Raw genomic sequence first — 21324 nt, forward strand, 5'->3', positions numbered from 1 at the left:
CGCACAAACGGAGGGAAAACAGCAGCAGAGAGGAGCCTGACAGGTCAATTTGAGTAAGTTTGTATTCGCGACTTTCACCTCATCCGTGTGGAGATTTAAACGGAAGAAAACGACCATTTGAGACGGCGTAATCCTGCATTTGTCCAGAAGGGAGTTTAGTGTAGAAACGGTTTCAAAAGTGGTCATCTGGACACTGTTTCTGCAATAAAGACATTTCAGCTCCCATCCACAACTTATTCTCAATTTGATGGTACTGGTTTAAAAAATTCCCAGTGTTTCAAGCCAGTACCACCAAATTGAAAATATCTTGTGGATGGGAGCTGAAACGGAGTCCAGATGACCACCGCTGAAACCATCTCTACATTTTTTATTCACACACAGGATGCCCTTCCTGGTGCAACTTCCTCCCTTTTCCCCATTTACCTCCTGACCTACCTCAGCCTCTCTGACAATCACAGTCCAGTGTCTCCAGCAGAACAGGAAGACCGACTTCCCTCATCTGCACGTGTCCTTCCTAAAAATACAATTGTCTTTGGTTAAATTTCCTGAAACTGGAAGTTAAATGCAGGCTGTTTAACTCTTGAAACTACACTGTTTGCCTTTCTGTGTTAGGACATGTAGGAGAGTGATACTAAGACCATACATCACTACATTGCTCATATTCCTGTCTCCTGATGCTGCAGCAGTGTTGGCTCTTTTCCAAAATCATCCCATATTGCAGTATTTGCTCATTGCCTGGTTTCGTCTTAAAAAAAAAAGGTCTGACTTGTCTGATGTGCATTTCTCGTGACATTTCTTTGATCAAAACTGAAGAGATTTTCTTTTCCATTTGACATATTACACAGGATGCCCTTCCACACAATCCCTGCGCATTTGACTTGGCTTTAATGGATTTGATATGGGATATAAATGATGAAATATTATGTGTGTGATTCAGAAACAAACATTTCCCGCATGTAATTTCAGCTGAAGAAATGATGTGGTGAGAGCCTTTAATGGATGTAGCTCCCGTGGCTGTTCTGTAATTAAAATTCTCACAGCATCAACAATTATTTGGAGATTTCCATTTGCACTGCTGTTTATGAAGGCAGATTTATGTCCTGCCTAAGCCTTTGCAACCAAGATGATCATAATTATGCTCATGATGCAGAACAAAGTATGTGATATGAATCTGGGGAATACAATTTTTGCATATATACAATTTCCCTCTTTGCTTTTTTTAATCTAGTTATCATTTCTCACTGGATCAAGCATGTGGTGTGTGGCACTGTTATAAATCTTCTGATTAGTTTCAGGAAACTGGGAGGAGCTGCATATCCAATTGATCCACACACATATAACCATGTCCTTCAGAGAAAGTGGGTGCACTGTGGGGTGAAACTGTTCTGTCCTTTGCCTTTTCTTATAATGAAACTGCATCAGTTTCATTTGGCTCAGCTGTGCAATAGTTGTTTTTTTCTGTAGTAGTACCACATTCCAAGATATGGAACAGCTGAGCAATGATAAGGAAACAAATGTGTCCAAACTGACCATTTTGGTAACACTGTCATATTCATATAGTCACTGCTTCACTGTTCAGTTCTTCAAACACATCCACTCCTCTTGACCTAAATAAACAAGAAACATGTGGATCTGACTATGAAGTGTGAACTTTCAGAAGGTTTTCCTACACATTTAACTTCTGTACTTTTTAAATAACTTTGCTTTTTGTGAGTTTCAGAAAATGAGTCAATGGAAATGAAATAAAATGTTCAGGAAACACGGTGCTACGCGCAGCTCGAGGCCACTACAAACCAGGCCCATAGATAGATTTGGGTTTGGATTTAGCTCGATTTAGCCTTGGTTTATCTGCCTACAGCATGAAGCCTCTGTGTGTGCGGACGCAGTGCTGTCTGTGCTGTAAGAGGACAAGCCCAGCCGTCTGTAAACTGTGTAAACTGTGAAAGCCACTGGACACAGGGCGCATGGCTGTCGGCTCCTCCCACCTCCTTGTGCGGCTCCAGTGCGCTGCCTGCTGCTGCAGAGGAGTCTCGCTTGTGCTCCGCCTGTTTCAGTCACTCCAGTCCACCTCTGCACCGTGCAGCAGTGGCAGTATGCCCGGGCCGACAGCCACGACCAGCCCCTGCGTCTCCTGCGTCTCCAGCCGCTGCAGCGCGCGCTCTGAATGACCACGACCAGGACCGTGACCACCGCACTGTCCACACCTGGAATTATAGCAGTTTTTGGCTTTAATTTTTCACGCTTTATTGAAGAGATTTCGTGTTGCCAGGGAAGAAAGTCTAAGCAGGTAAGCAGCCAGTTTGCACCAGGCAACACTGGACACATCAGAAAGATCACGCAGCCCTTTTGTTTGAGCGCAATGTCTAAATGTTTGACACTAAATACTCAACCTACATCACCTCTTTTAAATTAGGCTATGCCAGATGTTTGAGATTTGCTAGAATCCTCTTTACTTCAGCATTTATTAAACTTGAATGATCAAACTATAGGCTGTAATAGACGCTGCTGTGGGACCCAAACAAGCGCACGTCCAAAGCGCAGGATAATGTTACGTTTCGCCTCTGAAACAGGTGGTGGCTGAGCTGCCAAACACTTGTAGTCTGCTGCTTTGTCTACGAGGCGATGCTGCTTTAGTCTGTGAACTTTTGGCGGAAATCTTTTGCGACTTCTGGGGGAAACAGACTTTGAGTGAATGGGCCGTGGGAGCGGAGTGGACAAGCGTGACACATTCTGCCCATAAAAGAATTTGTATTCAGTGTGCGTGGCTGACTGCGCGCGGATGGAGCAGGGCAAACAGACCTAAACACACACGGCAAGTGCAGCATTCACAGTTTAAATGATGTCCCAGCTGGACGTAGCCCACTATGTCCACTTTTATCACCGTTTTACCAAAGTATTATTGTTTTAAAAGGCTGTGGGGAAACATGGGAGACTCCTAACCTTTAAGCAGCAGCACATGGCACGTTGCTCCTGTTGTGCCTGGGCTGTGTGCACGCCCTCTGCAGAAAGATTTGGGCAGGCGTTTTAACAGCTGTTGGATGTAGATAACGTTGCTAATTGGGCTCCTTTTCACTCATTAATTCTTACTATTCTAAAGCTTATATATTATTTGGTTTGAGCCTGACCCACTGCTTGCAATAGTCTAAATGGATGTGATTACTTTCATACATTTATACATATTACTGAGCATTTAAGACTATTGTGCTGCTACAAGTGAGAAATATTGGACCTTGAGCTTGAGAAGGTGTGGGGACAGCAGGGTCTATCTCTGTTCAAACAAGCACAACTGAACATGTCAACAGGGACTGCATTTACCTCTTAAGAACTATACTTCAGTCTGCTCTGTTTGCACACAGTTTGTCTTTGAAAGTAACTTGTCATCTGTTGTCGTTTCCTGCTGGGAAAAGTGGAAGAACAGAGATCTATCTGTCAGCGTCAGTCGCGTTTAATTTACTAAACAGTCGACTCTCGGCCAAAGGGCACAGTATGAATGACTTGACATTGTTTTTATGGCCTCAATTGTCCCACAAAACTCCATTCTTTCTGGCAACACAGACTTTTTGTAGCCTTCTTGTAGTCTGTGTGTCTGATCAGTCATCTCTGCGGATGAGTCATATAAAAACATAAGATGTGTTAGGCAATTTCCCCTGTGGGTGCGAGTTATACAAACAATGGACCAGTGGGTGCTTCCACGCTTTAAGTCAGGCAAATGGATCAGAGAATATTGTAACTGGTGATTTGTTGGATAAGAAAGATCCCAAAGTGTGATTTTGGTAGATTTCATAGTGGACACTCAAGCTGTTAATTCTCTACACTGTTGTCATGGTATTAACTTAAATTATCTTGAATAATTTGGCAGTTTTTTATTTAAGATCTGGTCATTCCAAGTCAAGTTTGTCCCCCTTTTTCTCTGTGTGAATAATGAGTTTAGGAGGTGGGCTAATGTTCCTAGGATGTCATTGCAGCACCTTGTTGAGAAGCAATTAAAGCAAAGCAAAGAACATAAAGTGGGACACGGTGCCACAGGAAAAACAAGGGAAGGCTGTGAAGCAGTGTTGATCTTTTCACTGTCAAAATGGTTAAACAGGACACAGCGGCTGTGGGAAGAGGAGGACACACAAGGAGAATAGGGTTTTTGGGTGACTGTTTGTAGAAAGAGGAGGGGGCAGGGGGTTGTTGTGGGTGTGAAATTCACCCTGGTGAGACCTGCGGCTTCAGACATTCCTGACATTCCGACCTCTAGGATGCTTGAACCTTCTTCATCTGCTCGGTGCAGCGGGGGCAGTGGAGGACTCAAGAGGGACTCGCTGTTTTAGTGAACAGAAACCACATACCCTCTAATTTGGGAGACCCTGGGAACAAGTAATGTAGCGACTCTTAGGTTACCAGTGTAGACGGCAGCTTAAGTAGATCTTCAGTTAACTGTGCAGAGCAGGAGATGACCTGAGGGTGATGTGTGTAAAGGGATGCTTTGCTCAACATCTTTCATATAAGAATCCTTCTCACTAAACGTGCCTTAAAATGACTATTTAAGCATTGATTAGCCCCAAGCGATCAATGTGTGAATATATCAATACTTCCGTGTTTTTAAATGTCTGTATCTGTCTCTCTTTTAGCAATGACAGCGCTTCAGCTCATTGCATCATCACACCAAAGCCTCTTCTGACCAAACATCACCAAGTGCATCAAAGATGTCTGCCTGCAGCGACTTTGCAGAACACGTGTGGAAACCCGGCTCTTGTAAAAACTGCTTCCACCCACTCAGTGCACACCGGGCCGGCAGCGGGCCCACCCTGAGAAGAAACAGCCAGAGAGGTGATGAAGAGGGTGCAGTAACAGCACCTTCACCTTATAGTAAGCCCACCATTGCTGTCAAACCCACGATGATGAATCTGGAGTCTAATGAGACAATGACAGATATCAACATGAACATCGAGCAGGTGAGTATATTTTTATATGTTTTGTATTTATGTCTGTGAACCGTGTTATTCATTTTGTGTGTGAATTATTTCCTAGGAAAGTCCCAGGAGTCCAGTCGACCGATTTGGACTGAAAAAGCTCCTTGGTTTGTCCTCACTGTACATTGATAAAAATGGATGTAACAAGGTTCCCAGAGAAACTGGTCTGCGTAGCCCTGAGAATAAGATGGATAAATGCTTCTCTTTGAGCGCTTTGTCTCCAACTAAGATCCCTAAAGATTCAGTGCTTATCAGTAACATTTTTGTTACACAGGAAGATGGTCAGAACTTTAGAAAGAATGACATTTGCAGACAGATAAACTCCACTGAAGCTGCCCGAAGCAGCAAAAGCACTTATATTGGCAATGGCGTTAAAACACACTATCAAGAGCATGATCAAGCTTCACGGGGGATGGATGTCAGTGTTTCTAGTCCTACCAAAGTTCATAATGGTTATGAATCCAAAGCCTTGGTCATTACTGAGGCCACCAGCACTTCCTTTAGCACAGTCTTAAATGTGGACACTAATGGCAGCACTCCACTGTCTTCACAACAGTCCCCTCCCAGTCCATCGGGTTCATCCTGCTCCTGTCAGAGCAGTAATGGTTCACTTTCAGATGGTTTTGGAAGTAAACATGAGCTCGGTAGCACCCAAACCCCAACGAGCTCACTTTCAGTATCTGTCTCTCCCACTGGACCTCTGGACAAAGAGCCTATATACGCAGAAAGCACGAAGAAAAAGCAAAGAACACCTGACAATTTGAAATCACCAACCAAAATCAAGAGATCTCCATGTTCTCCTGAAGGTTCGGGAGAGTGTCAGCGGGCCACGATCACTGTAATGGCCGCTCACACAGAGGAAAACAACAGGACATTTTATCTGAGCAGCCCTGATTCAGCCGTCAGCACCCAGTGTCACTTTAGTCCATCTGCCCGAAAAGACACAAGCTCCCCAGCCTTCCTGTGGCCCAGTCCCAGCCGAAGTGCCCCGTCATTGACACCAGAGACCGTTGCTTGTCTGCCTGTTGTTCCCAAACCCCAGACAAGTCCACCTATTCCCCCAAAAAGAACTAACCGGACGCCTAAACTGGGCACCTCCAGCCTCACATCTTCTTTTTCTTCTCCTGTGCCTCTGCCTGAACTTCCCAAACTAAGTGCCTCCAGTCTTACCCCGTCCGCCTCGTCCTCTGTGCCCCTACCAGAACTTCCTATGCTTTTTCTCGTCACATCCAAAGAGTGCCACTTTAAGGTCCACGCTAACAACCAGAGCCTGGCTGCTGATCGGCACAAGTCTCATCACCACATTCCTGGATGGAACTGTCGCATTGAGGAAGAGGAGGAAGATGAGGAGAAAAACGCTAAAGAAGGTGAGAAAAAGCACTCGGCTAAACATCAGGGGACCACCGCTCAAGAGGAGAGGCCGGTCAACGGTGAAGCTGCAAACCGGAAGGAGGCCAGGACATGTAAGGCCCAAAGCAGCCCTCCACCAATCACAGAGCCAGGCACTGCCCCCGTCGCTGCCACCAACAATGGCCCCTGTCAGGACGCTCTGCATGGCACCGGTGCAGGGGAGGAAGGCAAGCAGAACGGCAGCATGCCAGCCAAGCAGCCATCGCATGTCGGCTCAACTGAGCTACTGGCAGGAGGGAAGGGAGCGTTCAACTGTGAGACCAATCCCCCACCACCCCCACCCAAGAAGTTACACAGGTGAGGACAAATACACCCTCACAAGACGGGATATAGAGTGAATTGTATTTATTTATTTCTTACTTTTAATCATCCTGTTGCTGGCAGAAAGGCTGGATTCAAAATAACGCTACAAAACAGCTCTATCTTAGAAAATTTGAATCATCTAATTGACTAATCTCTGTAAATATTACTTCATGTCTCTGTAATACTTCTTATACTTTGAGCCCATTCCACTTTATGCTTTAAGTTTTGATTTGGGGGGTAAATCTGTGGCTCACACTGGTGCTTGGTGGTGCACGTACACACTCGCATCTCAGTGTCGTGTGTGCAGTAACTGTTGTTTTCATTCACAGCATCATTCTCCCTTCACTCTCATGACTTGTGATCACTGAGCCTGGTCCGGTCGATGGCTCAATGCGTGCCTTGTTCCATTCAGGACAGTAATGTGACTTTTCAATTCATCATCGCCACACAAAAAGTACAGTTCGATCCAGTCTCTGCTGTGTCACTGTATACAGACTGACAAACAGGTTGCTTAAATTTAACTCCTGATTTTATGTTGTTCCTCGCCCTGACAACTATTTGCAACTATTTACAGTTTCAAGTAACGCACGCTCATGAGTTAATGTAGGTGTTTTCGTGGCTAAGTATACATACACTGCTGTCTGCAAGTTCACTTCTGCTACTTATTTAAGTTACCGACTCAGTTTTAAACCTTAGCTGATATCCGAAGTGCTTTAAGATGGTATTAACTTCGAGCAGATGTTTTAAGCGAGTGTGTACCTCTCAAATTAAGTAATGGCTGATCACATTTCAAGGGTCCTTATGTTTATGGTAATTCTAGAAAGGGCCTAACTCTGCTGTTATGACATTGCAAACATTCTGCACCGATAAAAATACACCTTGTTGAGACACATGTGGCAGCACGCCTTTAGCCGAGCCGTGACTGTTGTGTCCCTGTGTTTGCCGGGGGGGTAGGTGGTACGTGTACACATATCGCAGTGACTGGTGAAAATAAATAAACGGATATTATGATGATTAAGTGTCTGATGGGGAAGAAACTCTGCATGTACTGCGGCATATCCGTCGTGCACCTTCATTTATTGATTCCCAGGCTGATCCCACCACACCGAGTAATTTACAGTTTAGTATTTATGTGCTGAACAGGTTATTTGGACCAAAAGGCAGTGATGAAGACGAGCAATGATCAGATGTTGCCCTAGGGAGGGGTTTTACAGAGCAGATTGTTGCCCAGGGCGACCCCCAAACAGCCCCCCTTTGGCACTTAGTCATCAGCAGGAGAAATACAGCACATTTATAGACTGGGCATAGATTCAGTTTCAGGGGGTCTCATTCGGATTAGAGTCTTTAATGTTTCATTGTAGGACCCCCCCCCCCCATGCCCCGCCCACCACTGTGCCACTTTGCGCCCTCTCTGCTACACTACACATAGCATCTTGGGGCCATAAGACAAAGTCGGGGCTTCTCTAAATCGATCGGCTTGCATTGCTGAATACTGTGAGGGTATTTTCATTTTGCGGATCTTTTCCTGTGGACAGTACCTTAAAATACACCTATGACTCGTGTGGATGCAGGGTTGTATTACTACTTTCATGCTGTAGCAAAGCACAGTGTGATCCAGGGGCATTCTCAGTCTGACACCTGAACAAGAGCTCTTTCTTTTTCAACATGAGGTAGGCACCTGTTGGCAGATTATGTTCATTTAGATGTCAAAATGATACCTTAGTGTGGTAAAGTTTGACAGGGCGATGCAATCTTACAAACATAAAATGAGCATGTATTCTGAAAAAGTAATGGTATAGTTGGACGCCATTGTCATGTCACTGAAGGAATATCAGGATGAGCACAAATGCAAAGGACCTCAGTTTGTTTCGGATACAAAACTGAAGAATCTTTTGGGCCATGGACGTACTGGAATCAGCACTTCTCATGCATTTCAACATTGATATTTTAATATTTACCACGTCTGTCCCTGCGTTGAGTGTGAGCCAGTATCTTTATAAATGAACATTGAGCAGAGACCATCTTGCATAATTCGACGCATTGATTTAAAATGTGTTAGTTTTATCCGTGTTTTTTAATTGTGGAAGTAAAGCACTTGACAATGTCTTTAATACAACAACAGAAAAAAGCAAATAAAAGGGGAATTGGAAAGTGTGCTTTGTCGTCACATGATGCCACGGGAACTGTTTTTATATCACATTTTATGTCACCAGCAGACAACTGTGCACCCTAGTTTTGAAGTGTTTTGAAGTGTTATTTTTTTTGTACCTTTTTAGACTATGTGGAAGAATGAGTGGCAGTAACATGGAGCTGGATCGCTGCAGTAACGCAGGGTCAGTAGAGAGCTGTGCGTCTTCTCATCGAGGCCTGGGGCATGTCAGTTTACCTACAGCCTCCACTGACAGTCTGGCTGATCCTGGTGAGTATCCAGTGTTAGCTGTAAACAAAATTTTGGACAGTTTTAAGCTGTATATATAACAATAAATTTAGAACAGATAAGTGCACCCTCATTATCAGGCTGAAATGTTTTTACTCTAGTCCACTGGTATAATGCTATGCTAGGAGTGTTTCACGTTTGGATTGTTTTTACCTGCTAATTGTCAAATAAGTTGCCTCTTAATTAGTAGTTTTTAGTAGGACTTATAATGAAAGTGAAACATTGTACGTGTCTTTGTCTCTAAACCTAACAAACTGTCTGAAGACGATCATGACTGAAATGCAACTTCTGCTCACACAGGGTCCCGAGATGTTACACAATTGTCCTGCTCCTCTCCATTTCCTCGCAGTCCATTGCCATCAGCCCCAGGCTCTCCTCATCCAAACACAAGTGACAGCACAAATAACCAACCTCCTCCTCTCCCAGAGAAGAAAATGGTCAACAGAACCATGTCAGCTCCTGATAGTGGAAAACAGTTCATTCGGTCCTATCCAAACCTTCTATTGACTGGTTCAGAAAGCCCAAGGTGTCAGCCTGAAACCACCTCCCAGTCGAGTTTACCATCCAGTCCTGTGGACCCAAAGTCCATGTTCTCCTCTAATGAATGTCTGGAGCGATGTCATGCTCCCCTCAGTAAACCCTCCAGATCAAGAACATTAGATGAACCATTCAAAAGACGGCTTGGGGTCCACTGTCGAAGCAGCATCACCTGTTCTTCATCCCCTCAACTCAGCGACCCTCTGCCAGCCACTGAACTAGGTACAGGTCCAAATGTAGGCTCTACTCTCCAGCTACAGACACTGCTCAGTAACATCGACAGTAGAGAAGGAGTGTACTCCAAACTTGGGGGACTGTATGCAGAGTCTCTGCGAAGGTTAGCTCTAAAATGTGAGGATCACTTCACTCGCTCACAGAGAAACCCCCTGAGGTTTGAAGAGAGCAACTGGTCTCTGTTTCGGCTCATTTCCAACAAACCAAGCTGCATTGGAGGAGATTCAGTGTACTATTCAGCTGCCTGTGCTTCAGACCCCAGTAACTCCTATGCTGTTAAGGTAAACAAGCACACTATTTTTGAATGATTGATGAGTCTGTGGTAGTTAGTTACTGCTCTAACAAGAATTCCCATTATTTTTTACTCATGTTTATTAGTGGAGTTTGACCTTTTGATCTCCTTGTTTTTAGATCTGCAAGAGTCCATTTGTGGAGGCCAAGCAGGGTCATCTCTATGGCCTGTCTGTGCTGCAGAGCATGCCCACACACTTCAACCTCCAGCAGGACTGTGGACACTTCATGGCATGTGTACCTCAGAGTATGTTGCCCTCTGAGGAGGTAATCAAGCCAACAGCCTCGTCCAATGCCCAGCCAATGGACAGAGAAAGAGTGGTGGTCATCACTCCGGATGTCCCACAACAGACTGCAGCAGATTTTGTCCGTGAATGGGGGGCATTCCATAAAGAACAGCCTGAGGTGTACGAGAGGAGAGTGTGCTTCCTTCTCTTGCAGCTGTGTAATGGACTTGAGCACCTAAAGGAACATGGAGTGACACACAGAGACCTCTGCCTGGAGAACCTTTTATTGGTTCCACATCACCGGCGACCACCGACTGACAGTGATTCCAACCCTCTGGCCATTCAGCGCCACCTCCCTCGACTCCTCATTAGCAACTTTGCAAAAGCTAAGCGTCGATCTGCTGAAGATGGAGCTTTCCACAGCGTGGACCCTAGAACCAAACGAGACCATGCCAGACTAGCTCCAGAAATTGTCTCAGCTGCTCAGTATCGCAAATTTGATGAGTTCCAGACTGGCATCTTAATTTATGAGCTCCTTCACCAGCCCAACCCATTTGAAGTTAGTCCAGCACTAAAAGAACAGGACTACCGCTGCGAGGACTTGCCTTCCATCCCATCTGTGTCCCTGTATTCAGATGGTCTTCAGAAGCTGGCCCAGCTGTTACTTCAACCAGACCCCATCAAACGTATCCACATACAGGAGGCTAAGCGTATTCTCCAAAGCCTGCTGTGGGGCCCAAGGAAGGACTTAATGGAGCAGCAGAGGGAGAGGCATAGCCAGGGGGCCAACCTCATGGATGCCTCCATACACGAGGGTCTCCTCAACTGGCTGGATGTGAAGCGAGCCTTGCTCATGATGAAATTTGCGGAGCGCTCACTGGAGCCAGAGAGAAATGCTGAGCTGGAGGACTGGCTCTGCTGTCAGTATTTCTCCTCAGCTCACCCTCTGTCTCTGTGCCACACGGCAGAACTGCTCTACTCTCTCAAATGACAGACTTCAGTGGACTGTGGAGAATGGCTGTGCAGCCCTATTATACATGTAAAGGTTCTTTTCTTCATGTAGTAAATGTGAATCTGCAGTGTTAATTACAGTAAAACGTGCCACAAACATGAATGAACAAAGATGCAAAAGGTTCTTTGATCAAGCTGAGGAGCAATGAATGTTTGTGGTCTGGCTCTGGCGATCAATGAGGTACTAATGTTTCATCCAGTTAGTTTACAGTATGTTGCTTTGTAAATGTGCAGCTAAACCTCATATGTCTTACTTGATCTGTTTTTAAAAATGCGACTAACGTATCCTCATTAGCACATAGGGCTATTTGTTGTTTGCCACATAATCTGTAAAACACATTTTGGCTAGAATTCATCATTAGACAGCATTTTACTGAATTACACTGAAATGTAAATGTCATGACATTTGTGACAGTGCCTTTTGTTGTTTTGTATGTTACAGCAACTTTGACACAATGTAAATATATTTGAGTTTTGTGAAACTGGCATTTCACATCCTTGTACACTGATTTGAAGTTATAGATTAAAAGAAAATCAACAAGCCCAAGCTGGTCTTAAGAATGATATCAGTATCACAGTATCAGTTAAGTATTTATATTGGTTTCATTTTCTCTAAGTGTCACTGAAATGTTTTTACAATCATTTTCTATTCTAGACACAGAACTCATAACCAGAAACTATTATTTTTCACGCTCTATTAGATTGGATTCTTACAGGTCCTTTTAATTCTGGTCTGATTTAAAATTAAACTGATTTGGTGAAAAACTTCTTTCTTTGCATTTTTAAATAAATGTGTCAATTATTTCATCTGAATTGTGAATGTTTCTAAAGTGATTCAATGATCTATGGCAGTTTGGCATAAAGCAGGTTTCTGCGTCACTTGTTCAAAACACTGTCTGGTCCCATGTTATAGGTGGAACTTTGTTGCTATGGCATCTTGACCAATGGAATGGCATTGCAGGTCTCCCAGTTTTCATCCAGAGCAGTGTTAGCAGGAATCCATGAAGCATTTCTAAACAAAACTGGCAACTCTGGGCCCGGCTTTTTATTTTCTAAAACAGTACATATTTGACGAGTTCAGACGCGATTGTTTCCCAGGTTCAATTGTGTTAAGCTGCCAGAGTCAGTGTAGCCCAATGGTCCAACAAAGAATAAACTAATAGTGACACCTAGTGGTAGCTCTAGATCACGTGTGTAGGAATCAATACCACTTCTGCTGATATTTAACGCCCCAAAGATAAATTGGATACTGGTGACATCTGGTGGTCAAACGCTCCCAGTACAACATCTCATTTTTAAAAGATAATCGCACACATTTGCTATCTTTATTGTGTTGGTTGAAAGCACAAAAAAATCCACCCATTGTGAGATACAATCAAGCACTTTTGGCAGAATATTAAGTGTGTGGTCATGAAATTGATTCATGGACAGTAACCTTTAATATGAAGTAATCATACCAACGCCCATGGCAAAGAATAAAAGTCTTCACAAAGCTTTTCAAGCAGAAAATGCATTCAATCATTCATTTTAAGTATAACTGAGATTTTGCCAGTATACAATGAAGCACCAGGTTCTAACACTGGTGTGATCAGCCCAGAAGGGGGACAGGGGGGCAATTCAGGTAAAGGTATAAGGGGCAAGGTAAGGATGAGATTCAAAGGACATTATTAGGAACAATGGGTGAGGGGAGGGCTGATTTCGAGGCTTTGTGTTCATTTCTTTTTGGGTTTTGCCTCTAGAGGTTGGCCAATTTCCCTCCCACGTAGTTTGAGCCCTGTAGAAAGACAGTTCACAGTTCATTCACGGTTTGTAACAAACTTGAGTCAATACATTTGTGAATCATAAAGTATGAATTGTCCTCACCAATCGCTCTTTCTATTTTGCCCATAATCTGGTTGTTGGGGATTGCTTTTCCAGCCTCATAGTCTGCAATAATCTGGGGTTTCTCATTTATTTTCTATAGTGTAAGAAATTAAAATTAGGAGTGGGTTAAAACAGAGCATTTTACAAAACATTAAAGCCACTAGTAAAGTAGTAAGTAAGTTCTGATGGGGAAATACTCACAGTGGCCAAGTCTTTCTGAGTCAGGCCTTTGTCTTGTCTCCCTTTCATAATAACTTTCCCCACTTCAAGTGGAACTCTATCATGGTGCAGCTCCTCAGTCTCTCTATCCAGTTTGGCTGTGTTCTTTGTAACAAGATGCTGCTTATTCTGTCCTGCAGACCCTAAATAGAGGGGAATACCATGTTAACTGCCCAGATACTTCTCTGTACAACATATAAACACATGAATTATCTGAGGCCACCATTACACTCTTGGGCAGATTCAGGTAACTCAATCTTCACAAACGTGTATAATGATCATAAATATTGATTGTAATTTTATAATTACATATTTAGTGTAAGCCTAAAGCAATAATAAACTTTAAGTAACTTTAAAATAGACTGGACAATTACAACAAACTAAACTGATTAAATCTGCAGTTGTTTACATTTCTTGGACGTCTCCACCTCTTCTCCACGCCTCTGGGCCGCAGTGATCGCCTGGACACAACAGAACAACATGGATTTTATTGGCAGTTGACCGTTTGTGTCAATAATTACCCAGTTTATGATCACAACTGACACAAAACTGGGGCTTAACAAAAAGGAACAGCTTAATTACAAACTTCCAGCATTATAAATATGACAGATAGTTAACTAAACAGCAGTACCATGTGGTGGGCTGTAGTTATTTGTAGTGTAACATTAGTTCAGTGAGGCCTGTCACAGTTAGCTTTACTGTTAGCATCATGACCCAAAAACACAACAACTCTCGAGAACTTTCTGCAAACTAACACGTCCATCTTAAATAAATGCTTAGTTTCTGTTGGGCAAAGTGTGACTCGGGTGGTTCTCGTGAATAGATAAGATTAACATAAAAGCCTGAGGTGAAACTGTGTCTGAAACGGGACACGGGCCGAAGCACGAAGCGTCGGACTGAAGCGCAGCAGCTTCACTCGACACATAACTTCACTTTCTGTTTACGTAGTCTGCGTTAAACTGTGAGATAGTGGTCCAACTAGAGAGATAACATGCACATATTTACTTTTAATCAAGTGTTTTCAAACTGCCAAAGGAGGAGATGAACTTTGACCCTCCCAAACTGAACGAGCTCATCATGTGTCCACTTCACACGGACATAACTGACCGGAACTGGACATTTCAGTTGTAACGTTTACACCATTTTCCGATCCAGCGTGAAATACAGTTGATTAATAACGGCTTTTACTTTAAACATGTGTGATATTTGTGTGTTAGTGAGTGTAGCCGCGTTGCTAACCTGTTTGGATCTGGCCTGAGCTGCGGTCGGCCCCTTCTTCCTCAGGACGGTCACTGTGTCCCAGTCGCTTTCGGCCATGTCTTCGACCTCGTTTAGTTTACGTTATAAATACTTTTACTTGGCTTTAATGTGGTTATTGTCTCGGATCGGGACGTTACGCCGTTCCTTCTGGAAGTCTCATCCACGCGCCACGGCTCTGCTTTATTTACAACACGCGAGATAAATATAATGTGCCTTTAGCGACACTCGGCGGTGAGGAATGGAACTACACCCACTCCTGTCTTTATTTACAACACAAGATAAAGAGCAATGCGCCTTTAGCGACACTCGGCGGTGAGGAATGGAACTACACCCACTCCTGTCTTTATTTACAACACAAGATAAAGAGCAATGTGCCTTTAGCGACACTCGGCGGTGAGGAATGGAACTACACCCACTCCTGTCTTTATTTACAACACAAGATAAAGAGCAATGTGCCTTTAGCGACACTCGGCGGTGAGGAATGGAACTACACCCCACCACTCACTTTGAGCTGCTCCACCAAGAACTCAACTATTCTTTAAATGGTAAAAGCCAAAAGTAAAATCTGTCAGCTGGACAAAAAATTTTTAGGGTGAAGATGTTTCTTGTTTCTTCAGTTCTGGTCAGATTACTGCAGGACACCGCCTTATATCTGTCTGAAGGGAGAACTTAACTACACTGAAACTGGAAACAGCTTTTGTTTACAGTTTCTATTTGTAGGCTCGGTCTATTGAGCTACAATAAATGTGCACTGTGCCTGAGTCATAATTAGTAAATACATTTAACTCTTAATGAATTACTATGGATCAGACCTGGTCGACTGAGGGATTACACTGACATCATACTTTAAATATTCTTTACATTGATTTCTTGCCCGTGCAATTAAGGTGTACTAATGAATACAAAAAAGCTAACTGAAATGCATTTGAGGAGGCCTAACATTAATTGAAGTACTAAATCTACATAAAGGCCTATTATGCAAACACATGCAGCTACATGAAGTGACCTGTACCTGCTGAATGATGTAGTCCAGTGGGTCTGTCACGTGTAACTGGACCATTTCATGCTCATCCTCTGCCCCCTGCTCTGCTAATAAGAAAGTGAGGAGTAAACATGTTGCATAATACACCTTAATTATAGTTTTATCATTTTTCCTCATTGTTGATTATTAAAAACAGACATTAATCAAGATAATTCAATTTATTACCCAGCCCTAAATGTGCAGCCTGCTAAAAACGCTGATCTATGGAGCCAGAACTACACACTTTGACAAAACTTTGCAAAACAGAATGTAGAAGGGACTGGCCGGTCAGGCAACTAAAAACATCACTCTGGTTAAAAAGACAAAAGGTCACCTGCTCAAATGTTGCCATTAGCCAAAAGAAAAACGTACAAAACTGTATTTGTCAAAAAGTTGAAACAAAACTCATTTCACACTCAAAAAACATAATTTACATGATTTAAAAAGTATGTGTGTAACAATGTATGAGTCTGAGCCTTGAGCATAAAATGTCACTGAGGTTCAGGTTTGATCTATAGTTTTTGTCATACCCGGGCCTCCTGCCTTGTCCTTCCTGGTCCTTCCTGGTCCTTCCTGGTCCTTCCTGGTCCTTCCTGGTCCTTCCTGGTCCTTCCTGTCCTTTTCCTTGACATTTGAGAGCTACGTCAACAGTAAGTACCAAAGAAGAGTAAGGAGCAGTGAGGAGAAGGAGCTGTGGCAGTGGGACCAGCAGCTGTTCAGTAAAAACTACAACACCCATAAAACGGACTACAAGCGCATCATCCTCTATTGTGCTGAGTCTTATGTGAAATATTTCAACCTTTCAGGCTTCAGAGTCAGTGTTTTCATCACAACACAAACAAAATAACTGTACATGACTGAAATGAGAGATGTTAAATAAAGAGCTGCACTAAACCTGCACGTGTATCTCTGAAAAGTTTACACAGAAACCACCTCCAATGTGATGTAAGCACAAGTGTGGACACGAGCAATTTAGTGTATGTGTCTCACCATCAGCAAAACACACCCCCCGTCACAGGAAGAACAAGTATATTACACTTATAGCAGCTGCAGAAGGACTGAGCTGTTATAGTTTATGCAAATTATAGTTTATAGTTTATGCAAATTAGCCAAGTTGTTTAAAAACCTCTTTCCTACATGTGGTTTTAAGTTTCCTTTCTGTAAAATGTAAACAAATATGTGCAAAGCTCAAACGGGCTGATGTGGCTCTGCAGTAGAGAGTCAGTTGTAGTAAAAGTTTAATATGTTGTAAAGTTGAGTTTATGCAGAAGATTTTCATTCATAATCTGCTACAGTGTGTGATTTTCACATTAGTATTTGAAAACTGTGGGTCTGATCTGTGCAGTGGCTCCGAATTCATCAAACTGGCCCCGAAGCTCCAGAGTCCAGACACTAAAACAGGACGTGACTGTCTGCCGTGACAAGGACCGTCCACGTCTGCCGTGACAAGGACCGTCCACGTCTGCCGTGACAAGGACCGTCCACGTCTGCCGTGACAAGGACCGTCCACGTCTGCCGTGACAAGGACCGTCCACGTCTGCCGTGACAAGGACCGTCCACGTCTGCCGTGACAAGGACCGTCCACGTCATCACTTCAGCTGAGAAGCCTGCATGTTCTCTTTCTCTCTTTATTTGTTTCTCTCTTTCTTTCTCCCTCTCTTTATTTGTTTATTTCTCTCTCTCTTTCTTTCTTTGTTTATTTCTCTTTCTTTGTTTGTTTATTTCTTTCTTTCTCTTTCTTCCTTTCTTTGTTTAAGGCAAGGCAAGTTTATTTGTATAGCACAATTCGTACACAAGGTAATTCACAGTGCTTTACAGAATAAGAAAGGCATTAAAATCACACATTATTATTTCTCTTTCTCTCTCTTTGTTTATTTCTTTCTCTTTCTTTCACTCTTCCTTTCTTTGTTTATTTCTTTCTCTTCCTTTCTTTGTTTATTTCTTTCTCTCTTTCTTTGTTTGTTTATTTCTTTCTTTCTTTCTCTCTCTTTCTTTCTTTGTTTATTTCTTCCTCTCTTTCTTCCTTTCACTCTGTATCTGTTCACTACATCATGACATCAGGGACGATTTGGACACTTTCTTTCTCTCTTTCTTTCTTCCTTTGTTTATTTCTCTCTTTCTCTCTTCCTTTGTTTATTTCTCTCTTTCTCTCTTCCTTTGTTTATTTCTTTCTTTCTCTCTTTCTTCCTTTCACTCTGTATCTGTTCACTACATCATGACATCAGAGACGATTTGGACACTTTGTTTATTTCTTTCTCTCTTTCTTTCTCTCTCTTTCTTCCTTTCTCTCTTTCTTTCTTTCTTTGTTTATATCTTTCTCTCTTCCTTTGTTTATTTCTCTCTTTCTCTCTTCTTTTGTTTATTTCTCTCTTTCTTTCTTCCTTTCTTTCTTTCTCTCTTCCTTTCACTCTATCTGTTCACTACATCATGACATCAGGGACGATTTGGACACTTTGTTTATTTCTTTCTCTCTTTCTTTCTTCCTCTCTTTGTTTATTTTACGATTTGGACACTTTGTTTATTACAGAAATCAAACTTAAAGTCACACGTCTCATTTGCATAACTCTGCTGATGGAGCCTGGAGCACCACCCCATGCTCCTGCAGACGGACTGAAGGACGGGGTTTGGTGGAGTATTTGTTGGGACAGAAGCTGGAGGAGGAGGAGATGTTGGAGGTGGTTCATGTTGAAACTTTTCAGAGTCAGATCAGAGCTTTTTATTCCACAGCAGCATCTTCTCTCTTCTCAACAATCGGGACATTTATGTGCTCGGCCGTGTTGAAATTCTCAGGCCCCTACGCTAAAGGAGATATAAAAGGACGCTCCTTTTCTTACTTCTTCCTAACTTCACTGATGAATTTGGCTGTCATGGCTGAAGATGGAGCACTTCCGGGTCGAGGCAAGGAAAGGAAAGGAGGTTCCTAGACACGTTTAACCGTTTCGGATGGGGCCCGGCTGTGTTCTGAGCGAGGATCATTATTCTGATGAAAGCGACTTCTGCGGGAGCGCTGTTTTGAGTCATGTTTCCCAGCTCTCACACAGGGCTTTGGATTCATCTGTAAAGAGATAAAAAGTTAAATAACATCATACATAGGTTGTTCTTGTTTCCACAGGTCAAAAAAGCTCTTTATATATTGCCAAACGTAATGTCTCTGTGCACTGTCCCAAAAAACTAAACACAAATGAAAGACATACAGCAGTTAGAAGGCTATTTATGTCGACACTATTCCATCTTATCAGTTGGAAATATTTATTATTATAGCCACATTTCATATAATTAATTATTGCACAGTGTGATAGGAGCGTCTCAAGATATGGCGGCCATTTTGGATCATAAAGAGCCATAGTGGAATGGGCAGTGACTGTGTTTTAGTCACCTCATTGTTACTTGAAAAACCTTTCTCCTTTGAACAATATTAAATCAACTGGGTATTTTTTAAGCAAATTGTGTTTTCTATGTAACAGCCTGTCCCGAAACTCCAAATGCTATAACAAGGAACACTATACTATGTTAATCCACTCCAGCTTTATTTATAAAGCACTTTATTTATTTATTTATTTATTTATTTATTTATTTATTCATTTATTTATGTATTTATTTAAGTATTTATTTATATATTTTTTATTCATTCATTTATTTATGTATTTTTATTTATTTATTCATTCATTCATTTATTTATATATTTATTCATTATTTTTATTTATTTATTTATTTATGTATGTATTATTTATATATTTATTTATTTATTTATTTATTCATTCATTTATTTATGTATTTATATATTTTTTTATTCATTCATTTATTTATGTATTTATTATTTTTATTTATTTATTTATTCATTCATTCATTCATTTATTTATGTATTTATTATTTTTATTTATTATTTATTTATTTATGTATTATTTATGTATTTATTTATTTATTTCTATATTTATTTATGTATTTATTTATTTATTTATTTGACAGGGACAATGCAATCAGACATAGTTACAAAATGAACATTGCAGCTGATGTGATGCATACAGAGTTTATAGTCCCGTCCCTGGTTGGACTTTTTTACAATTTACTTTAATATGCAAAGTATATTAAAACACTTATCCCTTAAAATAGTTACAATATACATTTAACACTCACACTTTCTCTCACTCACCAACTGTCATACTACTTATTTACAAGTGGGTACAGTTTGGACTCATTTTCAGCCAGTTCTTAACCCTAGAGGTGAACATTTTTAACTCAGAAATGTTTTTTATTTCAGTGGGCAGTGAGTCTTTACACTGAGTTAAAAGCCAAACTAAAAAAAAAAAAGAGTTTTAAGAAGAGATTTAAAAACAGGAAGTGAGTCGTCAGTGGAAGTGCAGAGTCCAGAGTCTTGGAGCAGCCACTGAAAAAGCCCCATCAGCCCTAAGTTTCCTTTTTGGCTTAGGGACCACGAGGAGAACCCGACCTCCAGACCTGAGAGAGCGGGAGGGCATCTGAGGCACCAGCAGCTCAGACAGATACAGAGGGGCCAGGCCAAATAGAAGAATCTTAAAATCAATGCGAAACTGAACAGGCCAATGGAGAGATTTGAGAATGGGAGTTATGGGATCAAATTTCCCAGAACCAGTTAAAAGACGATGCAGCGGCGTTCTGGACCAGCTGAAGACGGGAAAGTAAGGTTTTGTTGAGACCTGAGTATAAGGCGAGATAAAAGCGTGGATTAAAATTTCAAAATGATGTCGAGATAAAAGCCTCAGATGAAAAAAACTGGTCTTTACAACTGCCTTAATTTGAGCATCAAGTTAATGCAATGTGCTCTTTCTATTCAAACAAATGACAAATATAACGTGTCACCCCTTTGTCATAGTTCTGTAGTTTTAGAACTCTTTTGAAGAACCCATGAGGACAAACATAACCCAAAGACGATGAAGTAAAATCACCTGAACAAAAACAGTTGTATTCATGTGAAGGTCGTCCAAACGTTCTGACAAGTCACTTAACCAGGCCAGATGGTGTGAAACCGCCTCGTTTAAGTCGCTTCTATTTGCCTGTAAAGAAGAAAAGGGAGTTCTTAGTACAGTCAGTCTATTTCAATCTTTTTACACTTGTGTCTTTAGGGCGAGTACCGCTGACAGATTTTCCTTAATGTTTAGTGCAGCGAGGCGAATGTGTTCAAGTTTATCAATCTGCTCCTTAAGGCGATCCTCCAGCTCCTGCATCATCATCAGATTTTCGTCGGGTCTGACTGCGCTCTCTGGAGCCATTCTGAATCAGAGAAGAAGACACTTAAGAGTCATTTAGGGAAAGGCAATCCCTAGAACAGAGGTTTACCAGAGCGGGAGTCAGGAAACTGGGTTGAGATCATTTAAAACATGGCATTTTAAAATTAAGATACTGTAGTTAACCATAAAAAAATAAAAAAAATCAATACATAAAAAAAAAATTAAATAAATAAAAATAAATCTAAATGAAAATAAATAAAAAAATAAAAAAATAAAATAAAATGAAATAAAAATATTAATTAAATTAGATAAAAATAAATAAAAAATAAATACAAATAAAATATGAATG

General features: G+C 41.7%; 2 protein-coding genes across 2 annotated transcripts; one reads left to right on the plus strand and one right to left on the minus strand.

Annotated features, from left to right (window-relative positions):
- The first annotated feature begins 1958 nt into the window (after positions 1-1958).
- On the plus strand, positions 1959-11955 carry LOC117391395 (inactive tyrosine-protein kinase PRAG1). The gene is made up of 6 exons (XM_033989191.2): positions 1959-2287; positions 4617-4940; positions 5017-6665; positions 8948-9090; positions 9409-10160; positions 10291-11955. The coding sequence occupies exons 2-6, from the start codon at positions 4692-4694 to the stop codon at positions 11386-11388; spliced, it is 3891 nt and encodes a 1296-aa protein (XP_033845082.1). The 5' UTR covers positions 1959-2287; positions 4617-4691; the 3' UTR covers positions 11389-11955.
- A 767-nt stretch (positions 11956-12722) lies between these two features.
- Positions 12723-14951, minus strand: edf1 (endothelial differentiation-related factor 1). Its single transcript, XM_033989226.2, has 5 exons — positions 14730-14951; positions 13900-13951; positions 13473-13633; positions 13272-13365; positions 12723-13182 (listed from the first exon to the last, which is right to left on the minus strand). Exons 1-5 carry the CDS (start codon positions 14805-14807, stop codon positions 13121-13123), a joined length of 447 nt encoding a protein of 148 aa, XP_033845117.1. The 5' UTR covers positions 14808-14951; the 3' UTR covers positions 12723-13120.
- Positions 14952-21324: the final 6373 nt, after the last annotated feature.

This window comes from Periophthalmus magnuspinnatus, chromosome 23 (genome assembly GCF_009829125.3).
Source record: "Periophthalmus magnuspinnatus isolate fPerMag1 chromosome 23, fPerMag1.2.pri, whole genome shotgun sequence".
Lineage (NCBI taxonomy): Eukaryota > Metazoa > Chordata > Actinopteri > Gobiiformes > Gobiidae > Periophthalmus > Periophthalmus magnuspinnatus.

What these genes read in the sequence shown, in the direction of transcription:
- LOC117391395 (XM_033989191.2), top strand. Translation starts at nt 4,692, where the DNA reads ATGTCTGCCTGCAGCGACTTTGCAGAACACGTGTGGAAACCCGGCTCT. An exon ending in CCACCCAAGAAGTTACACAG is followed by an intron (nt 6,666 to 8,947) that starts GTGAGGACAAAT and finishes GTACCTTTTTAG; the next exon opens with ACTATGTGGAAGAATGAGTG. An exon ending in TGACAGTCTGGCTGATCCTG is followed by an intron (nt 9,091 to 9,408) that starts GTGAGTATCCAG and finishes CTGCTCACACAG; the next exon opens with GGTCCCGAGATGTTACACAA.
- edf1 (XM_033989226.2), bottom strand. Translation starts at nt 14,807, where the DNA reads ATGGCCGAAAGCGACTGGGACACAGTGACCGTCCTGAGGAAGAAGGGG. An exon ending in CTCAGAAAGACTTGGCCACT is followed by an intron (nt 13,366 to 13,472) that starts GTGAGTATTTCC and finishes CTTACACTATAG; the next exon opens with AAAATAAATGAGAAACCCCA. An exon ending in CAAAATAGAAAGAGCGATTG is followed by an intron (nt 13,183 to 13,271) that starts GTGAGGACAATT and finishes GTCTTTCTACAG; the next exon opens with GGCTCAAACTACGTGGGAGG.